The sequence below is a fragment of the Mauremys reevesii genome, linkage group 6 (assembly GCF_016161935.1).
Source record: "Mauremys reevesii isolate NIE-2019 linkage group 6, ASM1616193v1, whole genome shotgun sequence".
Lineage (NCBI taxonomy): Eukaryota > Metazoa > Chordata > Testudines > Geoemydidae > Mauremys > Mauremys reevesii.
Genome location: NC_052628.1, coordinates 2,565,153 through 2,584,638, shown reverse-complemented (window position 1 = coordinate 2,584,638; position 19,486 = coordinate 2,565,153). Strand labels below are relative to the sequence as shown.

General features: G+C 59.5%; 1 protein-coding gene across 3 annotated transcripts in view; it reads left to right on the top strand.

The window, feature by feature from the left end:
• Positions 1–19,052, top strand: part of PHF24 (PHD finger protein 24) — a 38,521-nt gene extending 19,469 nt beyond the window's left edge. Inside the window, exons 2-9 of one of the 3 annotated variants that reach the window (XR_005600928.1) lie at positions 1,979–2,375; positions 7,019–7,204; positions 8,270–8,348; positions 8,918–9,120; positions 10,552–10,718; positions 11,135–11,239; positions 13,922–16,361; positions 16,971–19,052. Coding sequence is in view for 2 of the 3 variants with exons in the window: in XM_039545932.1 (XP_039401866.1) it covers positions 1,986–2,375; positions 7,019–7,204; positions 8,270–8,348; positions 8,918–9,120; positions 10,552–10,718; positions 11,135–11,239; positions 13,922–14,021 (1,230 nt within the window). In the remaining variant the exon portion in view is untranslated. Of the gene's footprint in view, positions 1–1,978; positions 2,376–7,018; positions 7,205–8,269; positions 8,349–8,917; positions 9,121–10,551; positions 10,719–11,134; positions 11,240–13,921 lie in introns of all 3 variants that reach the window. The other 2 variants (XM_039545933.1, XM_039545932.1) reach the window with 2 other exon arrangements.
• Positions 19,053–19,486: the final 434 nt, after the last annotated feature.

The window sequence follows — 19,486 nt, the reverse complement described above, 5'->3', positions numbered from 1 at the left end:
AGTGTGTGGGACGGGGGGGTCTGTGCATGTGCCTGTGTTTGGGTGTTTGTATTGCATGTGACAGAGAGGGCTGTGGGGGTGTGTCACGGAGTCCCCGGGCGACGCTCTGGAACTGCTCCCCACCAAGCCAGGCAGGACTCTGGGGAGCCTCCTCTCCCTCGGAGCAGCCTGTCTGCAGGGCAAGAAGCTCCCACGGCTTCACCTCCTGGGTCTCTCCTTGGAGCATTCAGCATCCTCTGCCCCTCCGTGCGCTTCCCCCAGCGAGTCCCCCCAGCGGGGTCCTGGGGGGGCCACAGGGTCCTGCCCCCCCACTTCGCAGTCAGACGGGACTCTCAGCCAGCCAGTAACACAGAGGTTTATTTAGACGACAGGAACACAGTCAAAAACAGGTCTTGCAGGCACAGACAACAGGACCCCCTCAGTTAGGTCCATCTGGGGGCCCCAGGGAGGCCACAGCCCCGTTGGGAAGCCCAAGCCCCGTAGGGGCCCCTCTCCATTTCCCAGCCAGCGCCAAACTGAAACTCCCTCCAGTCTCTCACTCAGCCTCCCCCGGCTGTGGGTGGGAGAGGGAGGGGTGTGTGTGTGTGTGCTGGTGTTTGGGTGAGTGTTTTGCATGTGACAGGGGGATGTGGGTGGGAGAGGGAGGGGAGGTGTGTGTGTGTGTGTGTGTGTGTGTGTGTGTGAGTGTGCTGGTGTTTGGGTGAGTGTGTTGCATGTGGCGGAGGCTGTGGATGGGAGAGGGAGGGGGTGTGTGTGTGTTTGTGTGTATGTGCCGCTGTTTGGGTGGGTGTGTTGCATGTGACAGGGCTGTGGGTGGCAGAGGGAGGAGTGTGTGTGTGCCGGTGTTTGGGTGAGTATGTTGCATGTGACAGGGCTGTGGGGCTGCGTGTGGAGGAGGGAGACGCGTGTGCACTGGCATGCGGCGCATGTTGCGTGTGATGGCCAGCACGGGGTGCAGGGCTGGGCTGACCTGTGCTCACACTCCCTGACCCGGCCAGGGTTCGCTGAACTGTTCATCGGACAGGCGACGTGCAAAGCACAATTTCCACGCCAGCTAAGGCACAATCTGCTCCCGGACAGACAATCCCGCTGCAGGGTTTGCATCTGCAACGCCGGCTCCACACACTGGCTGACGCCCCTTCCCCGCGGCAGAGCCAGGAGAACACCCTGGGCTCCCTTTCCAGGGGCGGAAAGGAGATGGATGCAGGGACTTGCTCAAGGTGTCTGAGCTGGGCCTGGAACTGCCACTGCCTGGCCCAGACCCCTCCTCCGCCACTGCGGGAGGGGTGGGAGCACGTCACTGGAGCAGCCGCCACCTGACGGGGAGCAGCGTGAAGGGCTGGGGCTGCCCAGGCCCCGGGGAAGGGTCAGAGGGAGCTGAGGGGCTTCTCCATGGCTGATCTCCGTTTGTCCCATCCTCCCCTGAGCGCCTCTTTCCGGCCAGAGCCACAAGCACACCGAGGGCAGGACCTGGGCACTTTCTACAAGAATCTGGGCATAAACCCTGGTCAGAGCCTAACATGGGTCAGTCGATTCCCCACACTCTCCCGTACCCCTGCCCGGAGCTTCAGCTGGACAAGGAATTCTTCTGTCCTAGTCTGTGGTGCTGGGTTGCTGTGCGCTGTTAAACAGCTGCTGTGCCCTGCCCCAGAGGTGGCTGCATGGCAGAGCTGGGTGCGTGATTCTTGTGCAGCGTTGCTGTGTGCTGTTAAACAGCTGCTGTGCCCTGCCCCAGAGGTGGCTGCATGTCAGAGCTGGGTGCGTGATTCTTGTGCAGCGTTGCTGTGTGCTGTTAAACAGCTGCTGTGCCTTGCCCCAGAGGCGGTGGCCTTTCAGTGGTGAGTGAGACCTGCTGAGGCAGCCGCCATGGCACACCCCAGAAGAGGCTGGCTTTCGGTGATAGGAAGGGCTGTGAGCTGTCAGCTGGTAGCTGTGAGGCAGGCTGCCCCTGAACCCCCCACCCCATCTTTCCTGCCAGGAGAGCCATGGGGGTGCTGATGTCCCGGCGCCAGACGGTGGAGCAGGTGCAGAAGGTCAGCCTGGCTGTCTCTGCCTTCAAGGACGGGCTGCGGGAGCGGCCCTCCACCAAGCGCAAGGCAGAGGCGTGGGGCGGGCGGCGGGGGACACTGGAGCACGTGGTGCAGGAGGTGCAGGAGGAGGAGGAGGAGAGGCCAGAGGCCGCTGGCCCCTCACAGACGCAGCGGGAGGAGAGCCGTGCCAACCGGGCGGCCTGGGAAAGGCTGCGGGACGGACGGGGTGTGGAGCCGGAGGAGTTCGACCGTGCCAACCGCTTCACTCCGCCGGCCTTCGTCCGGCCCACGCGCGAGCTGCACGACGACGAGCCGCTGGAGATCAGCCTGGAGCAACGGGAGCAGGTGAGTGCTGGGGAGACACCTGCCATGGAGATGAGGATGTGGAGGGCACCGGTCATGGAGATGGGGGAGCTCAGGTAGACACTTTAGAGGAGCTCTCCCCGTTACTCCCCAGGCTGGGGCAGGCAGGTGGGAAGGGGCAGGGGCCTCCCAGAGCTTGGGGCTGGCAGACGGACCCGCTGCTCCAGGGCAGGTCACATCCCCTCATCCTGGGCACCAGGGCCCAGCGGGTGACCATGCCGAGGTGGGCGATGCCGCTGGTGCTGCTGAAAGCCCCTGGCTGCCTCTTGGCGTGGGGAGACCGTCTGGGGGCTGCAAGCCCCATGCCCGGGACACAAGTCACTGCAGCAATCACAGCCCACGGGCCATGGGGGGCTTAACCTTTGACCCTCAGCCACATGCCTGCAGCCTGGGTCATCTTGGCTGCACACGTGGCGGTGGGGGGACCAGAGGCCCACCCTGTGCCCAGCCCTGTGGCCCGGGCGTGTTTGTGCTGCTCTGGATGCCAGGCTCAGCCACTGGCCGGTGGGTGCTGGAGAAGGGTCCTGTGCACAGGGAGTCAGGGCTCTTGGCCCCCTGTAGTGGGGTGGACACCGGCTCCTGCCCGGAGGGGTTTAAAAAGCTGCCCTGGAGGGGGCTGCAGCTCCAATAGCTGGGCTGGCTGGGGAAGGGGCTGCAGCTGGGCCAGGCCCCAATCAGGCCCCAGCTGGCCTGGATAAAGAGGCTGGGAGCCAGGAGCCCCGTCAGTCTCCCTCGGCCTGGAGAGGGAGAAGGGCCTGGCTGCAGGGAGCTGGACACAGGGTGCTTGAGGGGAGCAGGGCTGGGGAAAGGCAGAGGAGCTGGGGAGCTCCTGTCTGGAAAGCCCCAGGCTGCGGCCTGGCATTGGGCTAACCGGTACTGGGGGTTGCAGAGGGCAGCCCAGGGGTAGGCCAAGGCAGCAGGTCCAAACCCCTTTGCCTATGATGAGTGGCTGACACTGCAGCCTGCCCCAGGGCGTGGGGCTAGATGGGGACTGGCAGCAGCTGAAAACTAAGGTGAAGTGGGGGTAGTGGGTGGGGGTCCCCCAGGGAGGGGAGACCCAGATTGGTGGGGGACTGCCAGGGGGCAGCATCCCAGCTAAAGGGGCACTGGGGTCCTGGGAGGGACACGGTGGCCAGAGGACAGGCGGATCACCGGCCTGCAGAGGGCGCTCCGGAGCTGGAACGAGCTAATTCCCAGAAGTCACCAGCAGGAGGTGCCGCAGGGATGAGTCTGCACCTCTACACCCCAGAAAGGCCTTTAGGGTCCCTAGGAGAGGAGCCCAGGTTGCCGTGCCAGCCTGCCCAAGCCGAGCGGAGAGCCGGTGCCCCGCAGTCCTGATCCCCTGGGCTCCGCCGGTGCCCCGCAGTCCTGACCCCCCGCGCTCCCGGCCCTGGGCTCTGCACTCAGTACGTCTAGCACCTGTCAGCCCTCAGCTCCAGCGCTCCCCGACGGGCTAGGCCTCGACTTCCACGTGCTGGTCTGCTGATGCCCTCAAACTTACACTGCTGCGCTGCCCACCGCTCCTGGGCCCATGCCCCTCAGTTCTGACCTGCAGCCCCCTGCTAGGTGCTAGGGATGCCATGGAGGGACCGGGTGACCCCTGGATGAGGGTAGGGGGTGGTCGTTCCACAGTGCAGGCAACCTCAGCTTGAGGACAGGGAGAAGGAGCTCCCCATATATCCATCCTTCCTGTACACATGCCTCCCCTTACACATCCCTCCTGTTACACGCACCCCTCCAGCCAGCCATCCTGGAGAATTGCTAACATAGTTCCTATTTTTAAGAAAGGGAAAAAAAGTGATCCGAGTAACTATAGGCCTGTTAGTTTGACATCTGTAGTATGTAAAGTCTTGGGAAAAAATTTGAAGGAGAAATTAGTTAAGGACATTGAGGTCAATGGTAATTGGGACAAAATACAACATGGTTTTACAAAAGGTAGATCGTGCCAAACCAACCTGATCTCCTTCTTTGAGAAGGTAACAGATTTTTTAGACAAAGGAAACGCAGTGGATCTAATTTATCTCGATTTCAGTAAGGCATTTGATACGGTTCCGCATGGGGAATTATTAGTTAAATTGGAAAAGATGGGGATCAATATGAAAATTGAAAGGTGGATAAGGAACTGGTTAAAGGGGAGACTACAACAGGTCGTACTGAAGGGTGAACTGTCAGGCTGGAAGGAGGTTACTAGTGGAGTTCCTCAGGGATCAGTTTTGGGACCAATCTTATTTAACCTTTTCATTACTGACCTTGGCACAAAAGGTGGGAATGTGCTAATAAAAAATTTGCAGATGACACAAAGCTGGGCCGTATTGCTAACACAGAGACGGATCGGGATATCATACAGGAAGATCTGGATGACCTTGTAAACTGGAGTAATAGTAATAGGATGAAATTTAATAGTGAAAAGTGCAAGGCCATGCATTTAGGGATTAATAACAAGAATTTTAGTTATAAATTGGGGATACATCAGTTGGAAGTAACAGAGGAGGAGAAGGACCTCAGAGTATTGGTTGATCACAGGATGACTATGAGCCGCCAATGTGATATGGCTGTTAAAAAAGCTAATGCAGTTTTAGGATGCATCAGGCGAGGAATTTCCAGCAAAGATAAGAAGGTGTTAGTACCGTTATACAAGGCACTGGTGAGATCTCATCTGGAATATTGTGTGCAGTTCTGGTCTCCCATGTTTAAGAAGGATGAATTCAAACTGGAACAGGTTCAGAGACGGGCTACTAGGATGATCCGAGGAATGGAAAACCTGTCATATGAAAGGAGACTCAAAGAGCTTGGCTTGTTTAGCCTAACCAAAAGAAGGTTGAGGGGGGATATGATGGCTCTTTATAAATATATCAGAGGGATTAATATTAGGGAGGGAGAGGAATTATTTAAGCTTAGTACCAATGTGGACACAAGAACAAATGGGTATAAACTGGACACTAGGAAGTTTAGACTTGAAATTAGACGAAGGTTTCTAACCATTAGAGGAGTGAAGTTCTGGAACAGCCTTCCAAGGGGAGTAGTGGGGGCAAAAGACATATCTGGCTTTAAGACTAAGCTTGATAAGTTTATGGAGGGGATGGTATGATGGGATAGCCTAATTTTGGCAATTAATTTAGCAATTGATCTTTGATTATCAGCAGGTAAGTATGCCCAGTGGTCTGTGATGGGGTGTTAGATGGGATGGGATCTGAGTTACTACAGAGAATTCTTTCCTGGGTGCTGGCTGGTGAGTCTTGCCCACATGCTCAGGGTTTAACTGATCGCCATATTTAGGGTCGGGAAGGAATTTTCCTCCAGGGCAGATTGGCAGAGGCCTGGAGGTTTTTCGCCTTCCTCTGCAGCATGGGGCATGGGTCACTTGCTGGAGGATTCTCTGCAGCTTGAGGTCTTCAAACCACAATTTGAGGACTTCAATAACTCAGACATAGGTTAGGAGTTTATTATTGAAGTGGGTGGGTGAGATTCTGTGGCCTGCATTGTGCAGGAGGTCAGACTAGATGATCATAATGGTCCCTTCTGACCTTAAAGTCTATGAGTCTATTCTAGTTTTAGATATAGGAATGATACAGTCATACAAACAGGATGAATATATTCAGTAGATTATAACCTTTGTAATGATACCTTACAAGAGACCTTTTGCATGAAGCATATTCCAGATACATTATATTCACACTCATTAGAATATTTTCATAAAACATATGACATCACACCCCTCCATTCCTCCATCCCTCCCCCAACACACTCCTCCCTCCCTCCCTTCATCCATCCATCCCCTTACACACACACACACACACACACACACACACATCCCTCCATCCCCATCCATCGCTCCTGTCTCGGAGTCCCCGGGCGATGCTCTGGAACTGCTCCCCACAAAGCCAGGCAGGACTCTGGGGAGCCTCCTCTCCCTCGGAGCAGACTGTCTGCAGGGCAAGAAGCTCACACGGCTTCACCTCCTGGGTCTCTCCTTGGAGCATTCAGCATCCTCTGCCCCTCCGTGCGCTTCCCCCAGCGAGTCCGCCCAGGCGGGGTCCTGTGGAAGCCAGAGGGTCCTGCACCCCCACTTCACAGTCAGACGTGACTCTCAGCCAGCCAGTAAAACAGAGGTTTATTAGATGACAGGAACACGGTCTAAAACAGAGCTTGTAGGTACAGAGAATGGGACCCCTCAGCCGGGTCCATCCTGGGGGGGCAGCGAGCCAGACCCCCACATCTGCCCTCACTCTTCATCCCCTGCTAGCTCCAAACTGACTCTCCCTCCAGCCCCTCCATCCATCCCTCCCTTTACACACCCCTTCATCCAATCATCCATCCATCCATCCATTGCCATACACCCCTCTCTCCATCTACCCCACACACCCCTCTGTCTATCCCCACACACACCTCCTACATCCATCCCCATACGTACCCCTTGGTCCATCCATCCCCTGCCCTCTCTCTCATGTGGCCCCCATCCCCACAGGAGCCGAGTCCCCTTCTCCCCGCACACAGCACCCTCACTAGTTACAGATCCTGCGTGGCTGCCTCGGGCAGGCTGCGGGAATGAGAGGAGCGCCGAGGCGGTGTGTGTGACGGGTCCCCCCTCGCTCACTCCCCCCGTCTCTCCCACCTGCCACGCCCAGGTGAGCAGCGACGAGATGTGCGAGATCTGCGAGGTGTGGACGGCGGAGAGCCTGTTCCCCTGCAGGGTGTGCACCCGGGTTTACCATGACGGCTGTCTGCGTCGCATGGGCTTCCTGCACAACAGCAGCGCCGTGGAGGTGACGGAGACGGCGCACACCGAGACGGGCTGGAGCTGCTACTACTGCGTGAGTGGGGCCCCCCCGGCTGCTGCACTAGGGCCAGCACCGGGCCCCACGGCTCCCTGGGGAGCCGTGCAAATGGTGGGCAGGGAGCTCCGAGCTGGGGACACCCACAGCAGGCACCACACGGGCAGCAGCAGGCAAGTCTCTGACACCTGCCGCATGCTGTAAGCTGCGCCCTGACCTGCCCCGAGGCCGAGGGCCATGCCTGCGCCAGGGCCCCGCTGCCCCATGGGGCACAGAGCAGGAGCCAGAGGCTGACAGAGGCACCTGGCTGGGCCCAGACCCGCAAGGCAGAGGCTCTGCTTCCCATAACCAAAACCCTGTGTCCTCACAACCCCTTCAGCCCCGGGAAACGGCATCACCTCCCACCCCGGAGCCCAGACTGACGGCGTCACCCCCCACCAAGATAGACAGTGTCGGTCCCCCCAGCCCAGATAGACGGCATCAGCCCCCCTCCAGCCCAGACAGACAGTGTCACTCCCACACAACCCTACAATAACACAGTGGCATGCCCCTCCCCCACACTCCCCCACAGCCCTACAATAACACAGCGGCGTGCCCCGCCCCCGCAGCCCTACAATAACACAGCGGCGTGCCCCGCCCCCGCACTCGCTCTAATAACCTGACAACAGGCCTCGCCATGTTCAGAACAAAATGCAAACCCTGTTTTGTCACTTTGGCTTTCCCTTGCTAAATCCTTTTCGACCCCGCTGCGCGACACTGCACTGCATGCACCCCCGTCCATGCTCACACTCGTGTGCACACACAGAAACACAGCACCCTTCCCCCATCCACACGCAGAGCACAGCTTCCCTCCCGTAAACAACAGCCTGCAAGCTGACTGAGTAGTTCCACTGCATGCTGAGAAGGGAGAAAGACAGACAGGTGGCTCTCCGTATTTCCATGGCTAAACGCTTGGGAGGCGCCAGATGCTGCGGCGATGGGCCGGCGAAGTCCCTGGCGGGATTACGGATCCTACTAGGCAGCTGGGGTGGAGCTCCGGGGGCTGTTCTCCAGGTGCTAACTAACCCCTGGGTGTTTCTCTCTGAACAACTCTCCCTGCGGCAGGATAACCTCAACCTCCTGCTGACGGAGGAGGAGATGTACAGCCTGATGGAGACCTTCCAGCAATGCAAGATCATCCCCGGTATGTGCTGTCCTTTGCCTCACCCTGCAGTGTGCTGGCCCCTGGGTGTATAGGGGCTACAGATGATAAAAGCTCTACTACTGCTGATGGCTGGTGGAGTTTCTCCTTTAACTCAAGCAGAGAGACCAGGGTTTGCAGGCCCAGAGTTAGGCCCATGCGGCACACGTCTGGGATACCTACAGCCCCACACAGGCACCCCGGATTTCAGCCGCGCACCCCCAGTCCTGAAAGCCCTGGGTCAGCAGGTGAGCAAGATTTTGGGCCCCGGTTTGCTCCTTGTTTATTCACCTGCCAAGACCTACACTCAGGTTCCATGTTTCCCGGGCCACATCCATGACATCACAGGTGCACAATGCAGAGTGTGCCTGTGATGTCATGGGTGGTTGCCAGGGCACCACGGGAGGCCTGGCTGCAGGTCCCGGCACGGGAGTGGAGGTGCAGGGGGCTGCGTGACCCGTGTGATTGTGAAGGCAGCGCCGGCTCCTGTGGCTGTGCTCTCCCCTGGGCGCGTCCCGGCCGCCCTCGGCAGCGCAGCACAGGGCTGACATGTGCCTGGCTTGGCCTTGCAGAGACCTGCCTGACGCAGGACAATTTCCTGCACTACAAGCACCTGGTCCACAAGCACCACTTCGAGAGGCCGATGAGCGAGGAGCAGGAGGAGCGAGCTGCCCTGCAGTTCTCCGCGCTGGACCCCGACAAGAAGGGCCACGTTGAGTGGCCGGATTTCCTCTCCCACGAGTCCATCGTGCTGCTGCAGAAACTCCGGCCACAGGTACTGAGACAGCCCCCCCCCGAGTGCACGGAGCCAGGCCCCCTGGGGCAATGCCATGGAGTGGGGGGCACCCCATGGGGAGGTCGGGAGGCCAAGGGGGATCCTTGAGCATCCCAGAGACTGCCCCAGTGCCTCTCCCCATCCCAATGAGCTACCCATTCCTCGAGATCTCTCTGAAAACATCCACTCAATGTGCAGCGGCGTCAAAAAAGCGAACAGAATGTTGAGAATCATTAAGAAAGGGAGAGATAATAAGTCAGAAAATATCATATTGCCTCTATATAAATCCATGGTCCTCCCACACCTTGAATACTGTGTGCAGATGTGGTCACCCCATCTCAAAAAAGATCTATTGGAATTGGAAAGGTTCAGAAAACAAAAATGATTAGAGATATAGAACAGCTTCCGTATGAGGAGAGATTAATCAGACTGGGACTATACAGTCTGGAAAAGAGATGACAAGGGGGGATATGACTGAGGTCTATAAAATCATGACTGGTGTGGAGCAAGTGAGTAGGGAAGTGTTATTTACTCCTTCTTATAACACAAGAACCGGGGGTCACCCGATGAAATGAATAGGCGGCAGGTTTAAAACAAACCAAGGAAGTATTTCTTCACACAACAACCTGTGGAACTCATTGCCAGGGGATGTTGTGAAGGCCAAAAGTATAACTGGGCTCATAAAAGAACTAGGTCAGTTCCTGGCAGACAGGTGTATCAATGGCTATTAGCCAGGATGGGCAGGGACACAACCCCCTGCTTTGGGTGTCTGTAAACCTCGGGACTGCCAGAAGCTGGGAATGGACGACAGGGGATGGAGCACTCAAAATTGTCTTGTTCTGTTCATTCCTGCTGAGGCCAGCACCATTCACTGTCTGCAGGCGGGACACGGGGCTAGATGGACCATTGGTCTGACCCAGTGTGGCCGCTCTTATGATCTTGTCTCTGTCCCACCCGACTGGCTGATCCGCAAAAGAGGATAAGAGCCCACTAGAGCAGCCAGCTAAGGAACTTCTCCTTTGGCTCCAGCCCTAGAGGCTCAGACCTTCTCATGCTGAGAGAGAGTCCCAGATCTGAACCCCTCTGTCAGCCCAAGAGGGGTAGATTATATGGAGGCCCCATCACTAGTCAGCCTCCCCTTTTGTAGGTCAGGCTGAGGCAGTGGCCATCCCAGCTGAGGTGTGGTGTCCTCTCCCCACACCCATCAGCAGGATGGGGCTGTATTCCCACCGCCCCGGCTTGGGATGGCTGGAGAGGGACCTGTCCAGGACATCCCTCAGTGCTGCCTGGGGCTGGCACAGCTGTGATGAACCCAACCCCTCGGCTTGTGTCCCCGTGCCTGAGGGGAGCTTTGCCCCCGGCACCCTCTCCAGCCATGCCCAGGAGCTCCAGCCAGCCCCCCTGTCCTCCTCCGGTCTCTCCCTCCTGCAGAATTCCCTGCTGCGGCTACTGACAGCCAAGGAGCGGGAGCGGGCGCGAGCCGCCTTCCTGCCCCTGAGCCAGGACAGCCAGGGGCTGATCAGCGAGGGCGAGTGCCGGAAAGCCCAGCACACATGGTTTCGGAAGCACCAGAAGGAGGCCCCGTCCTGCAACGTCAGGTAACAGGGCCGGGCTACCCAGGGGGAGAACCCTTCCCCAGCCAGAGCCGGGGGAGCACCAGGAGGCCCAAACTCCTGGTTAGTTAGCGGAGCGATTGCACCCAGAACCCCTGCCCAGTGTCTTCCCAGCGCAGGCCAAAGCGTCAGCCAGATCCCCCAGCACCCCCCCCCAGCAACAGCTCCCACTTCCCTCTGCGTCCCCCAATCTCCCTCCCCCCGCCTGAGATTGGCATGGGGAGCCCCCCATCTCCCCTCACACACCTGATGCCACATGCCCAGCGTGTGAGGCACAGCTGGAGCCCGGCCGGCCCTGGCAACGCGTGTTTGTCATATGGCTGCCCCAGGGCGCGGGGGCAGTCCCAGCCCGGCTCCTGCGGCCCGGGGCAAAGGAGGGAAATGCCCTTTCTCCTCCGCAGCATCAGCCACGTGGGGCCCATGTCAGAGAGCAGCCCAGCCAGCAGCGGCAGCAGCAGGAGCCAGGAGAAGACCCTGCTGGGCGGCACAGAGCAGGAGGAATCCAGGTGAGCGGTGCGGGGTGTGGGGGGAAGGTGAGTTCTGCCACAGGAGTCTCCAGCCCCGTGGCGGCAGCGTCCGTTCAGCTCTGCTGGGCTCCCCCACAAGCCAGTGCAGCTTGGCCGGCTGCTGTGGGGAGGGGTGTTAAACGGGGGTATCATAGCAATGTGGGGCTGGAAGAGTCCTGCAGAGCTCACCTAGGCCACAGGGCCAGTAAACCTGGACTCTCCTTGATGGGGTTTGTCCTGCCTGGCCTTAAAAGCCTCCAGTGACGGGGATCCCACAACCTCCCTTGGGAGCCGGCTCCAGAGCTTAACCCCCTGAGCATGAGAAAGCTTTTCCTAAGAGCTACCGACCGACAGCGCCCTTGCTGCAGATGACGCCCACCACGTGTCCTGCCTTCTGGGGCCACGGAGAACAATTGATCTCTGTCTCCTTTAGAATAGCCCTTGCCACAGCTGAGGGCTGGTAGCCGCTCCGCCCTCAGCCTGCTTTTCTCAAGACTAACAATACTAGGCTGTTTCACAACGACCTCGCCCCGTTGACTGGTGCTTGATCGGCGATCCATCCTAACACCCAGCCAGTCCCCTCATGCACTAAGCTCAGTGCTGGCGAGAAACCAGTGTGGGCTGCTGGAGGTGCCACCTGCCAGGTGAGACTGAGCTGGCACCTCCTTGGGGTCAGCAGTAATTACAGCACTTTTCACCCATAGACCAGTGTCCTTGCCCCCATTTTGCACATGGGGAAACCAAGGCACAGGGCAGTAGAGTGACTTGCTCAAAGTCACCCAGTAGGCGAGTAGCAGAGCCAGGACTAGAACTCGGGTCTCCAGAGTCCCACCCTAGTGCTCTATGCACAAGCCCACGCAGAGCCGCAGGCGCCTTTGTGCAAGAGTGGTGACATTGTCCAGGAAAACTTGTCCTCAGCAGCTTTCCTGGAATCCACAGAAAGCAGCAGCTTAATCAAGATGGTTTTCTACTCCAGCTAGAGCAGAACTGCGCTCCCTCAGCCCAGAGAGTCTCCCATCACTGCCAGCAGCAAACAGCTGTACTGCTGCACCCCAGAGGTGGCTGCATTTCTGTAGCGTGGGGTGGTGGTGAGGGGAAAGCAGTCAGAGAGTCTCCAGGGTAATGAAAAGCACTATAGATATATGAGGCAGACAGTATAATTATCCCACCCCAGTCCATGTGTCTGGAGAAAATGGTCTGTCTCCTGTTAAAATCACTGGGCGGTTGAAGAAATTCACCCAGCTGGGAAATAACCTCGGTAAGCCATAGCTCCATGTATTTCATGGCGTTCAGCCCCCGCAGAAAGGGCCAGCTTCATCACTGAACTTAGCAGCGTCCCATCAGTGCAAAGCTGCAGGGACAGAGGGCTGAGTGGGGCTCTCTGTGTGCCAGACACGTCAGCTCTTCCACCCAGGGAAGGATTGTGATGGCGTCCCTTTCCCAGGCAGGCGGGAGCGCGCTGGTAAAAGCACCCGGCTCGTTAGCAGAATCCTCCCGGGGGACAGATTTCTGCTGGCAAGTGAATACGTTTTAAAATGGAACAGTCAGCAAAGCCGCTCTTCCTTTTCGTCCTCTTGCCCAGGAAAGAGGGAGCTGGGGCTAGTGGTTAGAGCAGGGGACTGAGCGTCAGGACTCCTGGTTTCTAATCCTGGCTCTGTCACCGACGCGCTGTGTGACCCAAGTCCTTTCCCCTCCCTGTGCCTCAGTTTCCCATCTGTACTAATGGTGTTGCCTGTCTCTCGGGGGTGTGGGGCGACTCGTTCATGTTTGGGAGGTGCTAAGTATTGTTAACTTAAGATCAGGATCCGACATTTCCACGGTGATGGCACAGACACAAACGCCTAAAGCAGCTCCACAGCTGCTGCCGGAGAAACCCAGGACTTAGGGGTCAGGCCCTGAAAGGTTGGAGCATGACGCAGCAGATGGGCGGGCAGGAGACACTGGAGCTGCGCCAAGCACTGCAGAAACCAGCTGCTGGGCCGGAAAATGTGCTGCTCTGTGTTCTAGCCATCTGCCAGCCCCCCTCATCGCCGGCTCCACCGCCCTGGCTGCTCCGCAGGCCGGGAATCATGGGGGACCCGAGCGCGCTCCCCTACGAGCTCCTTTGTGCAGCGTCCCAGGGTGATGATCACAGCTGCTCAGGGCGGGAATGCCCCAAACCCCCGGGGCCAGGAGCCTGCCAGCTGCACCGTGACTCGGAGACGAGCACTGAAAAGCATTTCCGCTGCTGGGCCCTGCAGGCACTAGGCTGGCGGTCCCGTGCTAAGGGAAGGGTGTTCTACAGGGGCTGGCAGGAAAGGGGAAGGTACCGAGGCTTGAAGAGCAATAGCGGGTCTTGGTTGGGTCTGGGGGGCATCCCACTCGAGGGTCATGGACGGCTCGTCCGTGCCTGGGCTGCCTTCTCCAGCCCGGGCGCTATTCCAGCAAATAGGCCAGGAGGAAGGGGATGTGCAGTGGGGAGGGGGCAGATGGGAATTGTAGACCCCTGCTTAGCAGATCCATCATGCGAGGGGACCCTGTCTCCCCAGTGGTCCCTACACAGGCAGAGCCCCGATGGGGTCTGTAGGGCCCACGGGCTTGCTGCTCCGTGGTCAGGCCAGGAGCTGCTGCGTAGCACACATGGGCTGTGGACCGAGCCCCTGCCCGCGTGGCCCCCACGCTAACCCCCTCCGCTCTCCCCAGCAGGCCTGTCGACTGGCCGAGCTTCCTGAAGGAGAACGTCATCTACATCCTCGCCGCCCGCCCCAACAGCGCCGCCATCCACCTGAAGCCGCTGGCGTAGCCGCCGCCCAGGACAGGGGCCGGGCGAGGGCTCCCAACCTGGACGATGCATGAGCGGGCGGGAGGCCGGGCGCACGGAGCCCAGTCCTAGCCATTGTGTTCTGTATTCGCTGAGCTTGCAGCTGGAGGAGCTGACAGGCTGCTTCACCCGCCAGAGGGGTGCTCCAGCCTGCTGCCCCGGCTCCTGTGGGCCTCAGGGAGCCACACCCGGCTCCCCCGCCCTCACCCCCGTCCCTTCTGATTGGCGGAGCGAGGCCCCAAACCCCGCACCACGCCCGGCCACACCCCCAGCTCAGTAGAGTTCTGGTTTCTGATTGGCTGAGAGGGAGCTCCCTCCCCGCCCCCCGCAACCCGCACACAATTCGGCAGATTTCTGATTAGCGGAGAGAGGGCTGAACGCAAACAGTCCTGCAGCGTTCTGGCTTCTGATTGGCCGAGAAAGCCCATGCGAGCCCCCACGGTTTCCAACGTCGAGGTCGCCCTGTGCCGTAGCTGCAGGTCGGCGGCCCGGGCGTGACCCCGGTGGCTGTGGACTAACGAGCCCCCGGCTGGCCTGGCACTGGCACTGGCACTGGCATGCCTGCTGGAGAGCAGAGGGAGGCCTGTGGGGCTGCCCTGCAGCTGGCACCGTCCCGGCCTCTCCCCTGCTCTCTGGGACCACCCCCGCCCCCAGACGCACACACCAAAGGCTCTCAGGGCTGGTCCCCAGCGGCCAGGGCAGCGTTACCCTCTCCGCTCTGCACGGCGGCTCTCGACGCCCATATTCCAGCCTCCCTGGGTGAGCCGATCCCCGGCTGGGAGAGCTGGGCACGGAGCAAGAGCCGAACGCCGTGAGACCCCAGCGAGGACGTGGCATCGCAGGCCTGGGTCGCCTCTCGCCACCACCACAAGAACAGTAGTGTGACCACCACCACGGAGCTGCTCCTGGTTCACACCCATCTCCAGGGGAAGACTCAGGCCCTGGTCTCTGTCCGAGCGACAGTCCTGCCTTGGCCGGGAGGGCTGGGTGGGGGACAGGGTGGATTCGGGGCCACCAAGCAGAACAGCTCAGTGTCCCCAGTGGGGAGCTGCTTTCCTCAGGCTGGCAAACACCCAACCCACCGCTGCGGCTGCGTAAACGAGCCACAGAGAACTCCCTTTGAGCAGCTCCACCTCCCGGCCTCCTCCCTGCTCAGGCGCCAGGTGCTGCTCTGCCAGCCAGGGGCCCCTCAGGACAATCCTGAGAGCTGGGCGGTGTGTCGGCTGCTTGTCACGGGGCCAGATTCCCCTCTCGGTCCCACCAGTGTCAGCTCCAGTGAAGTGAGCCGGGTTCACTGCGGTGAGGTTGTGGGGGGGAGATCAGGCCCCCTGTGTTTCTGGAGCGAGGACATGGTAGGAGCCGCAGAAGCGTTGCCGCTAACGTAACCTGGGCCTCGCGCCGGGATGTCTTTCTAGAAGACGCTTGCTAGCTCACCCACCAGGGCCGGGCTGGATGCAGGCGTCATGGGGCGGGGTTAGGCAGGAGGGCAGACTGGAGGGTCACAGTGGTCCCTTCTGGCCTTGCCATGTGTGAAGAAGGGAGGCTTCTTGTGATTTCTTAGTCCTCTCAAAGTTGTCAGACGCCAGCTACCTGCCTTTACTACACAGCATCGCATGTCTGCGAATTCTGAGACCTCCGTCAGACTTTATGGAATCCGTAGCCACCTGTGACTTCACAGCCATAAGCCAGGATAGAAGTCATGCCCTCCGGCTCCAAAAGCACCGGCCACTGCCCTGAGCCAAAGAAGAATCTTCTTTTACTGTTAGCAGTACAGGAGCTATGACACACAGTGAGCCGTTCCGGTTCCACCCACCAGGAGGCAATGGTGACACATGTGCAGTAGCTCTGCTCACCTTTCACAGGCACAGTGCTAGCAGCCCCCCACTGGCACTCGGTACCTGACAGCTATTCATAACAATGCCTCCTGTTCCCTACAAAGAGAAGCCAGGATTGCACCATGATGCAAGATCAGCAACTCATCAGAGACACTATCAGGAGGGGCCAGATTTCCACCCCACTCAGCTTAACCACCACAGAACGCAGCTGCGGGGACCAGCTACCTTCCCCTTGAATGTGAAGGCGCAGCCGGCAGAGAATGCAGTCCCTTGTCCCAGAGAAAAGCATTGCACCCTGGGATCTGTAGTCTCTGCACCTACGTATTCATTAGGAAGGTGGCCATGGATTCCTCTGGCTACTTGACCCACAGATCCCCTGCCCCCTGGATCAGGCTGTGGCAGCACATCGAGGAGCTAGGAACCAGCCTGCGTTCATGACATCTAGAGCCGGTACAGAAGCTGAGACGCCTGAGAGAGGAGATCCATGGTGAGCTACAAGAGGTCACAGGATCCCCTTGGCCTCCAGCAAGGGCAGGGGCTCAGAATCAGCGGGCTTGGGCCTCTCCGGTAGCAGTGCTGGGCAGAACTGAGGGTTTGCTCTTGTCCTGTTTCTCCGGGGAGGGAAAGCAGAAGGCGTGAGCCTCTCCCAGCAAGAGCTCTCCTGTGTAGACAGAGGCTCCGTGAGCTGCACCAAGAACATCAGAGAACTCCCCCCCCACCCCACCCCGGCGGGCTCTTCCTCTCGTTAATAAGCACTTGGCCATCCCCAGAGCCAGCCACATATGAGCTGAGCGGCTGCAGCAAATGCTGGCTCAGCTAATGGGAGAGGGAAATCGGTCACAGTTCAACCTAGCGGAGATAAAACGGTTACATCAGACATGGCCTGCTTCAAAGCCGTGCCCAGCTACCGCCGGAAACAAAGTCCTTCCCGACAGCTCTGCCTGGAGCATCGCAGGACTCGGGAGGGAATTTCCACCCATGGGCATTGTCACATGTCGGGGGGGTCACTTCCGAAGCACCTGATAGCCGCCCTTGCCACAGGCAGGATCCAACTCTCTGGTCCAGTGTGGCAAATGCTTTCGCTTTCGCTTGCTAGATCTGCCTATGGGCCTGGCTTGGGAAGGCTGAAAGGAGAGGACACGGCGCCAGAGGCTGTGCTGGAGGAATCCATCCCATTGTGATGGGAGGGGCTAGATACAACCCACCCCGGCGTCAGCGAGTCCATGGTCACTGGATGGCCAGTGGGTTCGCTCTGTCTCCTGGGAAGCAGCTCCTGGATGACCGCTCACTCCAGATCCAGCAGCTCTCCATTCCTAGGGGTTCACTGGCCAGTTACCCTTGTTTCAAGTATATTCGGAGCACAGCAGCTCTTGGTTTCTCAGGGACCTGCCCAGAACATTGTCCTGTTTTTAGAAGGAAGCCTGCCCTGCTGCCTGCAATGCCCCCTCCTGCTCCATCCATCCCAGCTCCTCGTTACAGGCTTGCCCGAGTCACCGTCTCAGCAGCCCTGCCTCATGTCCACCGGGACGGTGACGGTGACCTGGGGCCACACCTGATGTGCGTGGGGAGAGGATGAAGGATTGCTGCTGCTGAACGTAAAAAGATTCAAGTGCGCAGGAGTGACCCAAACAGGAGCCCAACCATGCTGTCTATCTAAGGGGTTCCTCTGGTGCCTCTCGCCCTGGTACGTGGGCACAGAGTGGAGCAACACACCCAGACTTTGCCACCGCTGGCAAGCTGCACCGACCGTGCCTAACCCGGAGCAGATTGTGCCCACCCTCACATCCCCGGAGGAGACGACAGGCCCCAGCTGCGATGCCCCCCAGACCAAGGTGGAGCACAACATCCTGGGACCCGCGGTCTCTGCATACCGCACAGCCCTGCGTCAGAATGGAGTGGAGCTGTGGGCTGCATTGCAGCGCACCCTCGGTCACGTTCGACCCGTGGGTGTCCGAGCCAAGGCCGCCCCCCCACAGGTCCTGCTTGCGAAATCCTCCCCTCCCTGGGGCAGCCCCTTTCATGAGGGCAGAGAGGGAAGGAACCTGGAGCTGCCCTAACAGACACCACCAGGGGCTTGGCATGGCGAGAAGCCACGCGAGGCAGCTGCAGTGACACCACCCACCAGGGCTACTGAACGAGCTGCACGTCCGAGCCGGCCCTGCTCTCACGCCCGCGTCAGCGCCCAGCGGTACCTTTCCTCCCCGGGGGAGTCGGGGCAGCGCTCGCAGCGTGTCCACAGCGCTCAGGCAGCACTAGCAGCCAGTGTGCCGGGGACAAGCGCTCCTCGTGCTCGCACTCCAGGGCTGGCACATTGCCGAGTGCACTTCAGTAGTGAACTGAGGGCACATACAAGACAGGGATAATATATGGGGGGTCCCTCCACTGCTGAGTTAGTGGGACGGAGAAGACACGGGCACAGGAAAGCAGGTAGCTTCCAGGATCTCTCTGCTTGAGCCCAGGAGGTAACCGGATGGGAAGCCAGCCACATCCTCCGTCGAAATGAGGGCAGTCCTGCCTCTGCACCCTCTGCGCTGCTCTGAAGCCCTCAGCCTGCTTGTCTCTGGCTGGTGAGGCAGGGTGTGGCTCAAGCTGTGGGCCCTGGCGGCTGCCCTTGGCTTGCAGGAAATGGAGCGGCAGGCAGCCTCCAGCAGCTTTAGCAGAGACACAAGCTGCAGAGACTACACGTCCCAACGTGCATTGCAGCCTGTGCACTGGCCATGCTGTCTTATGCATGGAGCTGTGGTGGTGACCCCGCGGGCTGGCTGGGGGCACAGCTCTCGCTGGCTGTGTACAAGTGCGTGGGTTTCACCCAGCCAGGCAGGGCAGCGAGGAGGCCAGGGTCACGGGGGGCTAGAGCTGATGGGGGACAGAGCCAGTCGGTTACCCAAATTCCCACACGCCATGTGGAGGCTGGGGTCAGTGTACAGATGAAGGGGCCCGTTCCCCTGTGCGGAGCCCGACCCCTCTGCATTTTACCTCCACTTTGCGCAGGTGCCAATGACTGCAGCAGGCGTGGGGGCACATGGGGGCATCAGCCCCCCAGGTTTGACCCTGCCGGCGGCACTGCTGAGACAGCACTATCGCCTGCTGTCGGCGGGAGCGGGGTAACGGCTGGGGCCGCGGACGTGAGAAGGGCTGTGCAGCAAGATGTGTCCATTAAACAGCTGTGTCCAACCTCGGTAGATCTGTTGGTCTTTGGATTTCAGTATCACTGAGTCACCAGCGGCTCTGGGGGGTTCCTAAGGTGCCCCCCCAGTCCAGCCCCTGCTGGTTAGCCCCAGGGGGGCTGCTGCAGTGACCCAGTGTCCAGTAACCCTGTCTGGTGCATCACGGGCCTGCAGCACCTGGTGAGTCCAGAGCCCAGATGCCCTGGGGCAGGGAACTTCGCTCAGTGGCCCCTTCTGTCCTGGGCCGCTGCCCTCGAGTACCGGTGGCTTGTGAGGTGATTCCTGGTTCCCTCCCTCCAGAGAGGCCCTGAGCAGCCCCTCCCCAGCACCAGCCCCCCCGGGCAGAGCTCCCTCCACCAGCTCGGAAGCCAGGGGACCTGCTGTTCCCACCCGGGCCTTTGTTTAACATCCTCAGCAGTGGCAGGGCCTGTGCAGCTCAGGCCTA